Source organism: Trifolium pratense, linkage group LG3 (genome assembly GCF_020283565.1).
Source record: "Trifolium pratense cultivar HEN17-A07 linkage group LG3, ARS_RC_1.1, whole genome shotgun sequence".
Lineage (NCBI taxonomy): Eukaryota > Viridiplantae > Streptophyta > Magnoliopsida > Fabales > Fabaceae > Trifolium > Trifolium pratense.
Window position 1 is genome coordinate 49,915,381 of NC_060061.1, and position 17,464 is coordinate 49,932,844.

At 34.3% G+C, this 17,464-nt stretch overlaps 2 protein-coding genes across 5 annotated transcripts; one reads left to right on the plus strand and one right to left on the minus strand.

Moving 5' to 3' along the window:
* Positions 1-2,252: 2,252 nt before the first annotated feature.
* LOC123917512 (protein SRG1-like) lies at positions 2,253-13,094 on the plus strand. Of its 4 annotated transcripts, none has more exons than XR_006812477.1 (6): positions 2,253-2,546; positions 3,397-3,638; positions 4,267-4,591; positions 8,448-8,635; positions 12,510-12,608; positions 12,895-13,088. XR_006812477.1 is itself a non-coding variant. In XM_045969256.1 (6 exons), the coding sequence occupies exons 1-5, from the start codon at positions 2,289-2,291 to the stop codon at positions 12,911-12,913; spliced, it is 1,032 nt and encodes a 343-aa protein (XP_045825212.1). In that variant the 5' UTR covers positions 2,253-2,288; the 3' UTR covers positions 12,914-12,944; positions 13,021-13,094. The 4 variants fall into 4 exon arrangements, 3 of the variants coding, with proteins under 3 accessions (XP_045825212.1, XP_045825211.1, XP_045825210.1); XM_045969256.1 differs by lacking the exon at positions 12,510-12,608 and having other exon boundaries at positions 12,895-12,944; positions 13,021-13,094; XM_045969255.1 differs by lacking the exon at positions 12,510-12,608 and having other exon boundaries at positions 12,895-13,087.
* Positions 13,095-15,717: 2,623 nt separating this feature from the next.
* Positions 15,718-16,854, minus strand: LOC123917511 (F-box/kelch-repeat protein At1g74510-like). Its single transcript, XM_045969252.1, has one exon. The coding sequence runs from the start codon at positions 16,852-16,854 to the stop codon at positions 15,718-15,720; it is 1,137 nt and encodes a 378-aa protein (XP_045825208.1).
* Positions 16,855-17,464: the final 610 nt, after the last annotated feature.

A 17,464-nucleotide genomic window follows, 5' to 3' on the forward strand; every position in this document is an offset into this window, starting at 1 on the left:
CTTTTTTGTTGTTGCATAATGTTTTTAAAGTTTGATACCCTATCGCTACAGTATACAAAAACCGTTGCTTATAGTACTCTACGAGAACGGTTTTTTTGCTTCAAAAAAATCAGGGGTTGCCGTAGAGCTAAAATGTTGTAGTGTAAAATCAGGAAATGACAATTTGAAATTTGATTACATACTGTTGTTAGTTAACATCTCAATTATTTTTTTAAACGACAATAATATCTCAATTGTTAATCCACTTATTAGTGGATAATGTTTAGGGCATCTTGTTTTCTTAATATTATTATTGTATTTTTTTGACACAATTATTATTGTATATTTATCAACACATAAGTAAACATCATTAGTATTATTATCACTATTGTTGTTAATCATTTAAAAAATATTAACGTATTGATTGAGAATTATTCTGAGCAAATACCAGATTTTATTCGAAGAGTATAAAAGAAGAGCAGAAACTTACAATAAAAGTAGATCTGTGGAAGAACATAGAATGTTCTGAGTTATAGAACGGAATATGAGGTGGAGAATACAACATTGGAGAGGGAATAGTTGCAGAAAACAATTTAGTATAGTTTGAGGCTAGGTTAAAGAAATTAGAGTGAGGCACATCATGTTAAGTGGTGAAGAGTTCTTTATATAGGCTAATAGATGTAGTATTGGGCCGACGGATGTGACATTGGATTTGGCCCAATAAAAAAGACCAGTCCATAACAGAAACAAATTATGTTGCTTTTCTATATTTAAAAATATTTAAACTATGCATGTATTTAAATAATTTTTTAAAACTATGCATGTATTTACATAATTTTTTAAAACTATGCATGTATTTAAAAAAATTTAACAACACAAATAGAAAATTATTTAAACTATGCATGTATTTACATAATTTTTTTTTGACAAATATTGAACATAAATGTATCGGATGTAACTTAGGGTATACTCCCTCCGTCCCGAAATATAAGTAAAAGTTGATCAACAAAAGTTGATGAATTTGGTCCAAATCTTTAACAAAATATACATCAAATTTCTTTGACCCATTTTTGCTTATATTTTGGGACGGAGGGAGTACGTGTTTTGTCTAAATATTCATTAATTAGAGTCAAGATATTGATAATAATGACGAAAACCTAATTATCAAGATATTTTGTTGCTCTAACTTGAAAGTTATAGCGCTTATAAAAATAAAAAAAAAATAAAAAACTTGAAAGTTATATATTTAAAAATCAGTTTTTGTCCTCTTATTTTTTATTTTTTACTTTCAGTCATTCACCTTATTTTGCGGTCAATTTCGATGACATAACGAAGTCACTTATACAATAAATCTTATTAAGTGGGCGTATTGAATTGAAATTTCAAAGATTTTAAAAGAATTTTTTTATAATAAAATAATCGTGTGGCTGTATTCAACCAAGATTTTAATGAAATGTAAATAAATTTGTTGATATTCAATTAATTAATTTTTTTCTTTGGTGCAGCGAAATCTGTTAGTGACATATTTTATTTTTGATCTCTATAAAAAAATGTAACATATTTTGGTCCCTAGAATAATTTTATACATGCAGTTTAGTCTCTACTTTTTTAAATTGTTTAATTATCCTCGAACTTTTAAATTTTTAAATAACTTTTTTTCAATTATGTTTTTTTTTTACAACATTTTTTCAACTATGTTTAGAATACTAAAAAAGTTTCATGAAACTTTACAATTTTTATAAACGAGAAGAATAAATTATAATGTATCATCGTGTTTTCTCCTAAATTCTAATTCTAGTCGTCACTATTTTTTCTCTCTTCTTTGTTTATCAAATCTTGACCTGAAATCATCCTTCCAAATTATTTTTTCTTTCTCGTTATATTAAATATTAAATAAGTGTGATTTTCACATATTTGCTTGTTTTTGTGTATTTTGTTGTGCCGTCTTTGTGCGGTGTATTTTGTTTTCCCGTCTTTGTGCGGTTTTTATTTGTTTCAGATTGAAATCAAGTGTAAATCCATTCAATGTCGATTTTTGTGTCATCAACGCTACACATCTGGAGGCATGGACATTCCAGACACTTCGATATAGTCATATTTGTAGGCTTATTGAATTTGCCTTCTTATGCTGTTAACATGGATGCTATGTTTATTTGCAGATTTATCCTTTTTGTTTTTAGCGAATTTAAATTTATAGTGTATCGATTTGCTCATCAATTTGAATGAATGAATATCTTATATACCCTTTTGGCAAAACAAGAAGTGCAATCAAACTTGTCAATTTATTCTTGAAGAGAATTTATCAATCAATGGATACAAAAACTCAGAGCTTAGAATCATCACTTACAGTTCCAAGTGTTCAAGAACTAGCACTCCAAAATCCACAAAAAGTGCCACCAAGATACATAAGAGATGATGATGGTGATGATGATTTCTGCACCTTTCCTTCTTCTGATCCATCTCTTACCATACCTTTAATAGATATGGCTAAGTTGGTCAACGCTGATACACAACAAGATGAGCTTCATAAACTTCATCTTGCTTGTAAAAACTGGGGTGTTTTTCAGGTAATCATTTGTTTTAGCTTCCAATTACTTCTAGTAGCAAAAAAAATTCCATTCTTTCAGCAATTTTTGCTGTTTGTTTAAGAGAGAAATTTTGTTAAAACTTTACTTATTTTCCCGCTGAATTCTGAATCATCAGTCTTAGAATTGATATTAGGCCCAACTCATTTTTATCAAACCGACTTGTAAAGTGAGTATTGCCTGCAACCGATCTTAACACACCCCTTAGCGCCCAACACTGTTGGGCTTGGGGCGCAGATATAAATGGGATTCTTAACAATCAGCCATGAGTTCTATTAGTTTATTGGGGTTTAGCTGAAATTCTTGGTTAGTTCTCCCTTCAGTCTTATATATAAGAGAAAGTTTGGGAAACAAAAGTTGATTTACGTGGTTCAAATTTTTGACCAAATACATCAATTTTTGTTGATCAAACTTTCTCTTATATATAGGAAGTGAGCGAGTAATTCTTTGGGATCCCGAAGTTTTCCAACCGCGTTGTCTGCTTATTTGATATCTATATATGTATTGTTAATGGTAAATTAATTATTATAATTTTTTCTATTTGTATAAAATGGATCATGATAACCTAAGAGTGTTTGAATCCAACTTGAGAATGTAGCACCGTTAAAACTTTTGAGGAATAACTTTCTCGCCCGTGTGATTGTACTTGACATGAGAGATTAGTTTCTGCAGTTGTGCGTAAGGATGTCGTGTTTGTCTCCCGTGTTATTGGACCAAGCTGTGTAATCTCTCAGAGTTGTGTTTATTTTTCATTTCATTTTGGATATAAGAAAGCTAATTGAACATATTGAATTTGATTCCCTTTTTAGCTAATTTTCCAATTTTAATTCAGATAGTAAATCATGGAGTCTCTTCCCTTAAGAATATGGGGAATCAAGTTAAGAGATTCTTTGAGCTTCCTTTACAAGAGAAAAAAAGATGGGCACAGAAACCAGGAAGTCTTGAAGGGTATGGTCAAGCATTTGTTACCTCTGAGGTGCAAAAGCTAGATTGGAATGACATGATCTTTCTCAAGTCTTTGCCTATTCAGAATCGAAAATTGGATTTGTGGCCTCAAAATCCTCCTCAGTTCAGGTACATACATTATATTGTTCAATGGCTGAACCGAAAACATAATGATACCAGAGTGTGTTTGAATATATGGATACAATGGAAATTACTTATAACCTACCAACCGTGGAATTTCGGACTTGAACCCAAATCACAGCGGATGTGAGCGGAATGTACAACCATTTGTGTCAACCACAATTTGTTCTGTCATGAAAAGTAATGTACATATGAAACTCATACCTCAAATTCCAAATTGAAATAGGCAGCATTGGAAAGTGTTTAGTGTCCAGCGTCCAAATTAGTTATGGTCACACTTATGTAGCACTGACACTTCAGATAGAAGGCGTGTCCAATGTCTGACATGTGTCAGTAGTAATGAACAGCTACATGAAACCAACACATGTATTTAATTTACATTCAATCACTTCTATTTTTCTCAAATTATTATCAATGTTATTCCTGATGTCCATGTCTGTGTTAGCATATCGGAGGGTGGATGACAGTATTTCAGTTCTATGAAATAGTTTACCTCTATTCTCTCTATAATTATCCTTCTCATAATAATCTATATATCATTTTTGTTTCAAGCAAAACTTTTATTACAATATTTTTGTTATGTTTGTAAGGGTCTTGTGTTGCAATATATTATCAGGGAAACATTAGAAAAATATTCTGAAGAAATGAGGCAGGAAGCAACATCAATTGTGAGTTTCATTACTTTGGCTTTGGGGCTTGAGGATACAAAGATATCAGAAAGTTTCCATGAAGGACTATATGATATAAGGATGAATTGCTACCCGCCTTGTCCGGAGCCTGAAAGAGTTCTCGGGATTATTCCTCATGCTGACAATTCCGGAATCACTCTCTTGGTTGATTTTGGTGATTTTCCAGGGCTGCAGTTCCTCAAAGATGGAAAATGGGTTGGCGTCGAACCAATAGAAGGTGCTATTGTTGCTAACATTGGCCATATAATTGAGGTTTGTATTTTCTCCTACATTAGAGTGCTATAGTGACAACATTTTGTAATAAATCACGTATCGCAGAACAATAGTCGTTTATCCAAATTCTGCTATGCTATGGCGCTATAGCGCGCTGCTATTTGACAACACTGCTTTGTGTTGAAAAATTTACATAGAGTTAAACCTGCTTTTAGGATAAAAACATTTAACCAACCCCAACATGATTCTGGAGTGTCTGGCCGTGAAACCACAAATAGGCTAAACCAAAGTTACTTAACTTTAAACTCAATTTTAACCAAAATCAATTTTATAAAAGTAGGCTCGTTCAAAATCTCGTATGATTATCCAAACATACATTATATTGTAACAAGAATTGGAATTTGGTTTTCCTGCTGTCCAAAATCTCACGTATTCACAAAGTCGGCACATTTGATGCCATTAGCTTGAGATTAATTAAAATCCTACATCAATATTTGAACCTTCTGGTTTTGATTCAACACAACTACTGTTGGATATGCCTTGAAATCTCGGTAACAAGAAGTCAGAAAATCATGTTTTTAGGGAGATTCTGCCTGCTCACGCCCAGGCGTGGGAGCTGGCGCCCAGGCGTGCAGAATTGGGATCAATTCTGCCTTCTCACGCCCAGGCGTGGGAGCTCACGCCCAGGCGCAGCGCGTTTTGACAGCATGTGTTGTTTTGCTGTTTTTTGGGAAAAATCTTTTCTTGGAGGGTACTCTGACTTGGATTTGTTTTATTTTTAAAACAGATTTGTTACTAGTTTTTTGGCATATATTTTTCTATAAATAGGGATCACTTTATTCATAGAAAAACAAGAGAGTGAAAGGAACAATAAGGATTTGCCACCATCAAAGGCTAGGGTTTTAGAGAGAGAACAAAAGGGTTTTCTTTTGGTATAATTCTAGGGCAAAGGTTTATTGTTTGCTTTGTTCACCTTGGGTAGACTAGGTCAAATTGAGTTTCTTCATCACGGGAAGGAATTCGGGATTTGGGTAGAGTTAGGGTTTGCTAATTCTTGTAACCCAAATTTGGGAATTGCTTGTAAATGACTTATTTGATTCTAGTGGAACGGAGGGCTGCTCTCTCCCCCAGACTAGGTTATTTTAACCGAACTGGGTAAACAAAGATTTGTGTCTCTTCTCTCTTTTATTTGTTTACTTGCTTTTGGATTATTATTATTATCATCATCTCTATCAACTCTTTGATATTGGTTGCTTGACTCAATTGCTCCACACATCAAGTTTCGTATTGGTGTGATTTTATTAACGAATTCACAACAATTGGCGCCCACCGTGGGGCCAGGATCATTCGATAATCAAGTACCATGGGTTCGAAGTTTGATATCGAGAAGTTCACCGGTAGTAACGACTATGGGTTGTGGAAGGTGAAGATGAGGGCTGTTTTAGTCCATAACACGTGTGTTGAGGCCTTGAAGGGGGAAGCACGGATGCCGGCGAGTCTCTCCGCCGCGGAGAAGGCTGAATTGAATGATAAGGCGGTTAGTGCTATCATCTTGTGTCTCGGAGACAATGTGTTGAGAGAAGTTGCAAAGGAGACCAACGCTGCGGCTATGTGGGCTAAGCTTGATTCATTGTATATGACTAAGTCGGCGGCACATAAGCAGTTTCTGAAACAAAAGCTCTTCTTTTACCGAATGGTGGAGACGAAATCCATGACGGAACAACTGGCGGAATTTAATAAGATTATTGATGACTTAGCCAACCTTGAGGTGAACCTAGAAGATGAAGATAAAGCACTACATCTACTATGTACGTTACCTAAGTCCTATGATAGTTTCAAGGATACCATGCTCTACGGCAGGGAAAACCCTGTTACCTTGGAGGAAGTTCAATCGGCCTTGAGGTCGAAAGAGCTAACTAAGTCAAACAACTTGAAGGTGGAGAGCGGTGTGGATGCCTTAAACGTTTCAAGTGGGAGAGGTGGAGGTAGAGGTAGGAAGGCTAAGGGAAAGGGCGGTGACAAGTGGAATTGTTTCCATTGTCAGAAGAAAGGTCACTTCAAGAGGGATTGTCCGGAGTTGAAGGACAATAATTCTGCTCATGTTGTTGAAGGCTCATCGGAGTATGAGGGTTATGAGTATGGAGAGGCACTAGTGGTGTCTGGTGATGATGCTCGTGACGGTGGAGAGTTAGGGGATTTCGGGGTGGCTGTTTCAGAGGAGTTGGAGAGGTCTTGCTTGTTACAAGGTGGAGATCATGGTGAATATACTTTGGTGGAAACTCAGTTTGAGGTGGAGTCTTCCAATAGTGGTAGACAGTCAACATTAACCCTTGGCTATCTAATCGGAGATAGGGAGGAGGGTGGTAGTGTTGAACCAAAGGGGGATGACCATGGAGACCTTGTGGGTTATGTTTCAATTGTATCTGAAGAAGTGCAAGACCTTGAGAGAACCTTCAGGGAGGCAATTGAAAGCAACGATGATCAAACTAGGGAACTTGTAGGACTGCTGGAGGTAGTTGGATGCAAGGGGAGTTTGATGTTGCAGCTTGTGGAACCGCCTAAAATTCCAGGGTGGGTTCGGAGCCAAGCAATACTTCGAGAGGACGGAAGGCATTCCGGGGGTCGAAGGATGGTGGAGCTTGTTGGGCTATCTAAAACGCCGGTGATAGTGGGGAACAAGCGTTTCTTCAGGAGGACGGACTTAGCTACTCCGGGGGCTGAAGAGGGTGCGGTGAATCTTGTGGGTGCTACCAAACATCCTATGGTAGTGGGAGGCAAGATCTTCATGAGGGCGGAAGGCATTCCGAGGGATGAAGGTGAGGTACAGCTTGTGGGAAGCAAGTGGAGGATGATGCCTAGGTCAAGGTTCAAGTGGGACTTGGACTTGGCCGGTGATCTTGAATATAGGTTCAAGATGGAGAGAGCAGCATGGTGGTTGATGGGATCACCATCGATTTAAATGCAAGGTGGAGAATTGTTGGATATGCCTTGAAATCTCGGTAACAAGAAGTCAGAAAATCATGTTTTTAGGGAGATTCTGCCTGCTCACGCCCAGGCGTGGGAGCTGGCGCCCAGGCGTGCAGAATTGGGATCAACTCTGCCTTCTCACGCCCAGGCGTGGGAGCTCACGCCCAGGCGCAGCGCGTTTTGACAGCATGTGTTGTTTTGCTGTTTTTTGGGAAAAATCTTTTCTTGGAGGGTACTCTGACTTGGATTTGTTTTATTTTTAAAACAGATTTGTTACTAGTTTTTTGGCATATATTTTTCTATAAATAGGGATCACTTTATTCATAGAAAAACAAGAGAGTGAAAGGAACAATAAGGATTTGCCACCATCAAAGGCTAGGGTTTTAGAGAGAGAACAAAAGGGTTTTCTTTTGGTATAATTCTAGGGCAAAGGTTTATTGTTTGCTTTGTTCACCTTGGGTAGACTAGGTCAAATTGAGTTTCTTCATCACGGGAAGGAATTCGGGATTTGGGTAGAGTTAGGGTTTGCTAATTCTTGTAACCCAAATTTGGGAATTGCTTGTAAATGACTTATTTGATTCTAGTGGAACGGAGGGCTGCTCTCTCCCCCAGACTAGGTTATTTTAACTGAACTGGGTAAACAAAGATTTGTGTCTCTTCTCTCTTTTATTTGTTTACTTGCTTTTGGATTATTATTATTATCATCATCTCTATCAACTCTTTGATATTGGTTGCTTGACTCAATTGCTCCACACATCAAGTTTCGTATTGGTGTGATTTTATTAACGAATTCACAACAACTACTGATGTACCAACTGCATGAATGCCGTACCAGATCACATCTTGCCGAACAATGGCAATTCGAATTCCATAAATTGTCATCACATCACGATTTGCAAATATATTTACATGTTTTTCCATTATGCAGGTGATGACAAATGGGATATACAAAGCACCAGAGCATAGAGCTGTAGTAAATAAGACGAAGGAAAGATTGTCGATAGTGACATTCTGCTATCCAAACCCTTCTATAGATATTGCACCTGCTGAGAAGCTATTTGGTGAAGGAAACAAACAAGTATACAAGAGCATGACACATGCAGAATACTTCAACAGGTTTTTCAATAGGAAGCTTGATGAATCCTTTATTGATAGTTTGAGATTATGATAAATTATGTATTTCTTTTGTTGCATGATGAATGATGTTTTGGTTGTATCACTCTTTCATTATTTTCTTTTGAGAGATCGAGGCTTGGTTTCATTATTCAAAATCTTTTTGTTTCTATGCTTTCATATACTCCAAATCATCACTGCAAATATGGTCATTTGATCTGAGTATAATTCTGCAGAATTGTAAACATGTTTTCTGCCATGGCGCTTACATTGGTTTGTCGACAATCATTTTGTTGGAAAAATGTTACACATAGAATTATTTCAATACAATAAATCAAAGAAATATTACAAAAAATAAATATGATACATAATAAAATAAAATAAAATTATAGAACAAGAAGAACTTATCGCATTATTGACTGAGGCGTGCAAATGCACTGGGCTTAAGAGTATTTCGCCGCCACAGGTAAGTTACCCGGTGCAGTTGGCCTCATAGCTAATACTCTCCAGGATACAACAGTCACATCTTGCTAGCACTGCACGTGAATTAGCAAGGTCTCATAGAACTATTTTTTGGATGCTCATGGGAACTTAGTATTATTATATATTTTACTTGTGTCACTTAGTTTCCTATATTCTTCCTCAGTCTCGTTCACCCTTTATATATATAATATACTATTGCTAATCAATCTCATAAGGCCAATTAACCATGATCCATAAAATCTGTTTATTAGAATTAAAGAGTTGTAACCGCCCAAGTAAATACGAACAACTATTTTGACCAAGCAAATTAAGTAACGTGCATAATTAACAATAATAACAATATTAATAATAATAAAAATAATAATTTAATATATAAAATAACTTTGAAATAAATTATTGGATAAAATATCCTACAATCCCCCACAATTTATTTTAAAGTTTTAGATTTTACGTTTTAAGTGTTCCCAAGAGCGTGAAAAATCAACGCATAAGTACTAGTGTCTTTTGGACTATGAACTAGCACATAGAGCAAATGAAATTTGATCCACTAGAATGTCGGTGAGATTATAACCTCTATGAACCTCATTCCGTATGTGAAACAGTGACTTCATCACTCACATTGATCTCTCGTCCAAAGTTGTTCAACGCGGTGTGGTGCATTTTGGCCTTGCACCTATTCCTGGATTTCATGAGTGGCTCTAGAAAGTCTGCCCAAGCTTTCATGGAGGCGGCCCCACCTCAACACTCATATAGGTGAATCTATCAAGTGTATACCACATTCAAACACACCACTCACTTATGAGCTATAGATTCATTAAGAGAATAACTCAATCTCCAACGCTGTAGTATACACTATCCTACACCATACTACACCATAGGGATGAACTAAAATAGAAATTGGATAGTGTCTTCTCAAATTGACAAGTGACTTGTTCTTACCCATATGAACATAGCCTTGCAAATTTTCACAATCTATGTTGGGTTACCATCACTTTCAATTTTTGTAGTGGACATAAATCCATCCCCCTCGATGTATATATCATCCACTAGTTTCTTGCTCAGCGGGATTATCACAGGATCCTTTATTTAGTAATTCAACAGCTGTTTCACAAAATCACAAAGAATTCATTGACTAAGACGTCTCTTAGTCAATATCTCATTTATTTCCGAATATACATCCATGATATATTATCATAGGTTTACTTAGATAAATTCTAAGCAACAAACATTCTCACAAAGGAGAAATTAAATTTATTATATAGGTCTACTTGAAAATTTTCAAGTGACAACACCCCCACATTTGATATAATTAATTCTCCAAGAAAATTATTTATCCAAGTCTACTCGAAAGAATTTCAAGCGACAAACCCCCACATTGGAGAAATTTATCCACTTAAATATTTATATTCTTATCAAAAGTTTTATTATTAATCATCATTGTATTATTCTAATACAATGGATACTCCACAATGTATATATATATATATATACTTTTCTATATTTCATAATATCTCTCAAATATTAAAATCTTGGGCTCAAATATGTCCAATAGTTTCTCAATACATAATAGATGCAAGTGTCCATTCTCGAGAAACTCGATGTTTCCAAATTCCAATATAGTGGCAACTAAAACTTACTGCATCACTTAAATTATAATTAGTGCACACTATAGATATTAGGCAAAATAAACAATAATATTTCAATCATAAAGTAAAAAATTATCACGCTTCTGATATTCAAACACATTAGCTTAAATTCACCAATCAAAAACCATTTTACACAAATTGAAGTGAATATCAAATTAATTTATACATAATAAATCTACTAATTCTACACATATATATTAAATCCTCAAAACAGTTTTGTCATCCACAACAAAGAATTCACCTAACAACATTGCTTCATCATTGTGCAGAATTAACCATGCTTATTCAAATGTAGTACTTGTTCCATATAATGAATGACACAAGCTCGGTATAAAAATTACTTATCAATACACAAATTCATAAGCATTGAACAAAGCAATACCAGTACAATCTTAAAATTTTATAAAATTACTTTATCACTAAACATATTGAAAACACGTTCATAATTTTAATATATAATTTCCATAAACAATTAAGTACTAATATCCACCGAACAGGCACAAATTGGACTGAAACATAAGACATGGTTTATAATTAAGTAACTAAAGTTAAAATAGATAGAACCTGGGTGAGATGTATTGAGATGTATTTCTTTCAGAAATTCATTTCCTGTAAACTCAAACTCGTCAACTCCTTGTGCAACGCTCACATATTTACGCTTTTAATCGGTGATCAAAATCATCACAACATTCACGCCGATCATTTTTACTAACATTTCATTAACCGCAGTATAAACAAATCACGAAATAGAATTAGTAACAAATATACTTTATAATAATAATTCTATGCTAAATCAAAAGAAATACTCTTAAGATTGTTGGAAAAATGTTACACATAGAATTATTTCAATACAATAAATCAAAGAAATATTACAAAAAATAAATATGATACATAATAAAATAAAATTATAGAACAAGAAGAACTTATGACATTATTGACTGAGGCGTGCAAATGCACTGGGCTTAAGAGTATTTCGCCGCCACAGGTAAGTTACCCAGTGCAGTTGGCCTCATAGCTAATACTCTCCAGGATACAACAGTCACATCTTGCTAGCACTGCACGTGAATTAGCAAGGTCTCATAGAACTATTTTTTGGATGCTCATGGGAACTTAGTATTATTATATATTTTACTTGTGTCACTTAGTTTCCTATATTCTTCCTCAGTCTCGTTCACCCTTTATATATATAATATACTATTGCTAATCAATCTCATAAGGCCAATTAACCATGATCCATAAAATCTGTTTATTAGAATTAAAGAGTTGTAACCGCCCAAGTAAATAGGAACAACTATTTTGACCAAGCAAATTAAGTAACGTGCATAATTAACAATAATAACAATATTAATAATAATAAAAATAATAATTTAATATATAAAATAACTTTGAAATAAATTATTGGATAAAATATCCTACACATTTTTCCATTTGTAATTCTAGCTATATTTTTACCAAACACAATGTTTATCAGGGCGTGCAATCTTCAAGAATCAAACATAGGTCAACTTCCAAAACTTGATTATCCACCTCTACCAAAAAGCCCGAGATACCAGAGCTGCCTAATGTACCTGAATTTTCAAAGTCTGCGCTACCTAAGTTTAATGTTCCTGAATTGCCAAAACCCGAGCTTTCCTAATGTCCCTGAGTTGCCTTGCCCAAATTTGATCTACCTAAGGTCCCTGAGTTGCCTAAGTTCCCTGAATTGCCCAAACCTGATCTATCTAAAGTCTCTGAGTTGTTTAATGCAGAAATTTCGAAGTTACCTGAATTGCCAAAGCCTGAATTACCTAAGGTTAATGTTTCTGAGTTGTGAAAACCTGAGCTACCTAAAGGCCCTGTGATAAGTGGTAAATACCAGTGATTTTACTTATACATTTTAAGTATTTATTGACTTGTTTTATAAAGTTATTTGAAGTAAAAATCGCATTTTCTATCACTTTTGTAGATTTTTATGAGCTTGATGAAAAAAGAGCTAAAAAGAATAATTTATACACATTTCCTTATTTTCAAATATTAGAAATTAAAATTAAATCTATTAGAAGTTTTGAGCAGCATGTTAAAACCACCACTAACCAAGATTTTGATTGGACCGTTTACTTTTATGTCTTTTATAACCTTTCCTTAACTATGCAGATACTTGGCAAGTAGATAGGATCACACATGACCGCCTTATTGCAACCACGTTGATAGCTTTAAGTGTGAAGTTTTCAAAGTCTATAAAAGGCTAACTTGTGAAGCTTTTCAAGATTCATTCTTACCTTAGAAACAGAGAAAGAGAGCTTAAGGAATACAGAAAAAAAAGTGGATGCACTTTTTTTTGGACTAGATGTAAATTACTTTATTAGGGCAAAGTCTAATGTGCATAAGTCTACCAAATTGTGCACCATGCACAAGTCATCAAAAACATTATAACGAATACGAATTTTACAAAATCTACCGTTGGATTGAAAGTTTATATCGTATAGATCATCCATAATTTTTTTAAAAAAATTTGAAAATCATTTGATATGTTATTGAGACACATCCAGATTAACGGTATTCAATAAAAATCCATAAACCGTTAATTTTGATGAGTCTCAATAACATATCAAATGATTTTCAAAAAATTTTAAAAAATTTATGGATGATCTAAACGTTATAAACTTTTCATCCAACGGTGGATTTTGTAAAATTCGTATTCGTTATAAAATTATCGAAGACTTGTGCACCATGCACCACTTGATTAAGTGGTGCATGTTAGACAAAGCCACTTTATTAGTATGTATTTTTTTGATTATGGTGTTATATATGATTTTGGTTATTTTGCAATATTGATGTTATTCTTGTTTTCAATGTTTGAATCTTTGATTTGAAATGATATAGAGATATACTTTTTAAATTTAGGTTTAACACTCACTTAAAGTGTTAGATTTTAACGCTATTGTATCGATTAATCACTCGAGGAATCAGGGGTTGAGGACGGAAACGTACGATGAGCAACACATGAAAATATTGATAAATGACTAGAATCTATATAAAAAATCAGGGAAATATATATGAATGAGTTAATGAAGTCAAATGAGGTCTAATCCTAGCAATCTCATCTCTCTGTTAATTAACTCCTCTTTTATTGTTCCTATATTTTTGTACTTTTACACAAACATCTTGAAACTAATTTACTTAGAATTATATTAATTATTGAACGACATCAATATCGCACCAGTCCATGTGGAAACGACCTAAAGTTTATGAGTTGCCTAAGCCAAATTTTCCAAAGGTTCCTGAATTACCAAGACTTGAGTTACCAAAGTTAAATGTCTCCGAATTGTACCAAGCCCTCAGTTACCTAAGTTAAATGTTTTTGAATTGCCAAAACCCGAGCTACCTTAAGCCCCTGAATTGTCAACACCTAAGTTACCTAAAGTCTCTGAGTTGCGTAAACCAAAAATATATAAGGTACATGAATCGCCAAAGCCAAAACTATCTAAACTTAATGTCCCTGAATTATGGAAACCAAAGTTGCCTAAATTTCCTGCAATTCCTAAAGTTGTCCCAACCACCGCACCATAAGTTGTAATTAATCCTTACATTGCATTGTCTCAACTCTCAAGTCATTTATAATTTTCTCCTATATAGTTCCTAGTTCATGTTGTATGATGGCTGTGATATGATTTATACAAATTTCCAATTCAATATTCTATGTTGTAGACTACAGCCATAAGGGTTATGGTTTAGTTTGAACCTCTTATTTTTTTTTTTAGAATCAGCAAATATTATTAAAGCTTACTCTAGAACAAGGAGTACTAGTAGCAGCAAAAGAAAATGAACATTACAAGATCTGAAACCAACAAGGCAAAGTCTGCCCCCATTACAACAAAAAGGACAAACATATAAAGGCTTACAAAAACTTCACCCTAAACAAAACAAAACTGGCAGGCAGCCTAAAAAACACAAAGGCAACACCTGCAGAAGCCAAAAAGCCTTGCTACAACAGCACAACACAGCAACAAAAAACAACACAAAAAAACCACCAAAAGGAAAACTCTTATTAAGATTACATATTACTTTTAGTTTGAGCTTATTTAAATCGATTATTGATGGTTTTACTCTAAAAAGTTCTTCATGTATGTGTTGGTGAATTTAATAAGATTGTAATTTTAGTGACGAAAATTCAGTATTTTCAAATTCTAATGTTGTTTAATTTTATATTTTATATTATAAAATTTAACTAATATACAACCTCCAAATTTAGCTTCCTAATTTTTGATTTTTTAGAAATCTTTCACTCTCTTGGACATAAAAGAAAGAATTTGGTGGTTGGTTTGAATCATATTAACACAAAAATCTTAGAAATACCGAAGACATCACTAGACACGTCTCTTGATCTCTTTTACTTTGATACACTTCTTGACATGTGTAACAAAAGTTGAATTTACATGATCTCATCATTACAACCTGTCATGTACCTAATTCATCAAACTCTGGGAGAGAATTTATGTTGGGGGTAGGGGTATATGACTAAATGGGTTGGGGTATACGAAGCAATTATGTTGGACTACCACTAAATGAGTTGGGATTTATGCATGGTGCATAAACATGTCTTATGCAATATAACCACTCCCAACTTTTAGAAGAGTTGATCCTCAAATGACAACTATAAAAGGATAAATTGAAAGTAAATAAAACTGAGGTCAATTAGAATTATGCATTGCTTCAATCAAACTTATGGATACAAGCATTGCAACCCAATATGTAGCATGAACTCAAATTATTTCCCCATACATATAAATATTCCAAAAGACTCAATCTAATGAACAAAGGAAAAAATAAAAATAAAACATCAATGAAATTTGAAATTCTAAAGATTGTATATATCAATAATTTTCAAAGAAACTAAGATTTCACCAAAGAGAAAGGAAAAAATAATCCTATATGTTAGGATTTTTATTTCAATCTAGAAATCAGAAAACAAGCACCTCAACATCCCATCACAGCACAATTATACACAAAGTTCCCTGATTGAACTCTGGCAAGTAAATTCCACTGTGGTTCGCCTTTGTCTACTACCCAAGCATTGACTTCTGTTACCATTCTACCCTGAAGACTAGGACCTCCAATGACAACTAGCTTATCTCCGCATGATCTAAAGGCCATTCCCCATCCATTTACCGAGGTTACTCGATCAGGAAGGCTTCCAATGATGACCCATGAGTTTTTATCTTTAACATATCTTTTTACTACATGTTGTGCATAATCAGCAGCAAATAATACATTGTTTACAACAGCAATTAAAGGAGGTGCCTCACCACTAACTGGATTTGCACCATCTCCTCCATTTCGAGATGGGCACATGTCAGGTATTTTGCGCCACTCTCTTGTCTTCAAATCAAACTCCTCACCACAGGTTAACTGTGTTGTTTTGTCAACTCCAACCCCACCAAGGACATAAAATTTTCCATCCATAAACACAGCAGAACACATTCTCCTTGGTGTGTTCATGTCTGGAAGAACCTCCCAAGTACCGGTATCTGAATTATAAAGCTCAGAAGAGCTCAAAATGTTGCCATGTTGATCACAACCACCAGCTAATAATGCTATTTCTCCGAGGCTTGCAGAACCAAACAAACATCTTGAAGTATTCATTTTCATTCCCTTCACCCATGAATTTGTCAGAATACTATACTTATAGATGGCATGACCAGTTATTTCCCTCCCAAAAACAAGAAGCTCTGTACCAACAGTTAATGACTCCTTGTCTGAAAGCATAAAACATAAATTGGAACTCATTTTAGGCAATTGCATCAACCGATTACGATTGGGATCGAACGCCTCCCATTTAAGGACATCACAAGAAAAGTAAACCCAATGTTCAATTATTCCCATTTTCCGTCGAAGTTGATACAATTCTCCATTCTTAACGAGTGATCGAAAACTTTGGTTCAATACAGCAATTGAGCCATAATCAGACCTTGATAATCGAGCAAGACAATTGAGGGAGGCATCATAATCGAGCCGAGGAATAAGCAAACTTGACTCACCTGCATGTTTTTGGACATTCTTCTGTTTGTCCCCTTCTATGGAATCGTCTAAAATTTTAATTGACTTTCTCGACATAGCTTTTTATTCTTCTAGTTCCTTCAAATCATAATATTTTATAAGTCAATTGAAAAACCACAATCAACACAAATATTTGAAAAAACTCCATTAATTAAATATTGAATGTAAAATCACATGCACTCTTTTAGGATATAACACAATTCACACATGAATTATAGAAATTGATGAACATCCAATAAGCAATACTAGCTCAGCCATAACGATAATCAAAATCAAAACAATAATAAGAAATGAGACATGCTGCCCTAAAAACGGATATTTTTCAAAATTAAATGCTTACACACAAGCTAGCATATAGAGTTCGTATAAAAAAAAGAAGATATTTTTTTTAAGAATCAATCAAACGAAAAACAATTATTCGAACTATGGCGACATGCATACCCAAATTCAACGATTGAAAAACACCATCAAAACGAAGAAAAACGTGTATATTTTTCGTTGTTATGAATCCTATACATGCCCTTTTTTTATGTCATTTTATATGCCTTAAAATTGTGGGAAAAAACTCAAGAAAAAAAAGGACGAGACAAAAAAAAAACGAATTCTAAACAAATTTTTTAGAAATTAACCTGAGTGTTTTTCAGCTTGAGGGTACTTTTGGATCTCT

Coding starts and splice junctions, on each gene's coding strand:
- LOC123917511 (XM_045969252.1), bottom strand. CDS start 16,854: ATGTCGAGAAAGTCAATTAAAATTTTAGACGATTCCATAGAAGGGGAC.
- LOC123917512 (XM_045969254.1), top strand. CDS start 2,289: ATGGATACAAAAACTCAGAGCTTAGAATCATCACTTACAGTTCCAAGT. Junction 3,639..4,266: donor CAAAATCCTCCTCAGTTCAG/GTACATACATTA, acceptor ATATATTATCAG/GGAAACATTAGAAAAATATT. Junction 4,592..8,447: donor ACATTGGCCATATAATTGAG/GTTTGTATTTTC, acceptor TCCATTATGCAG/GTGATGACAAATGGGATATA.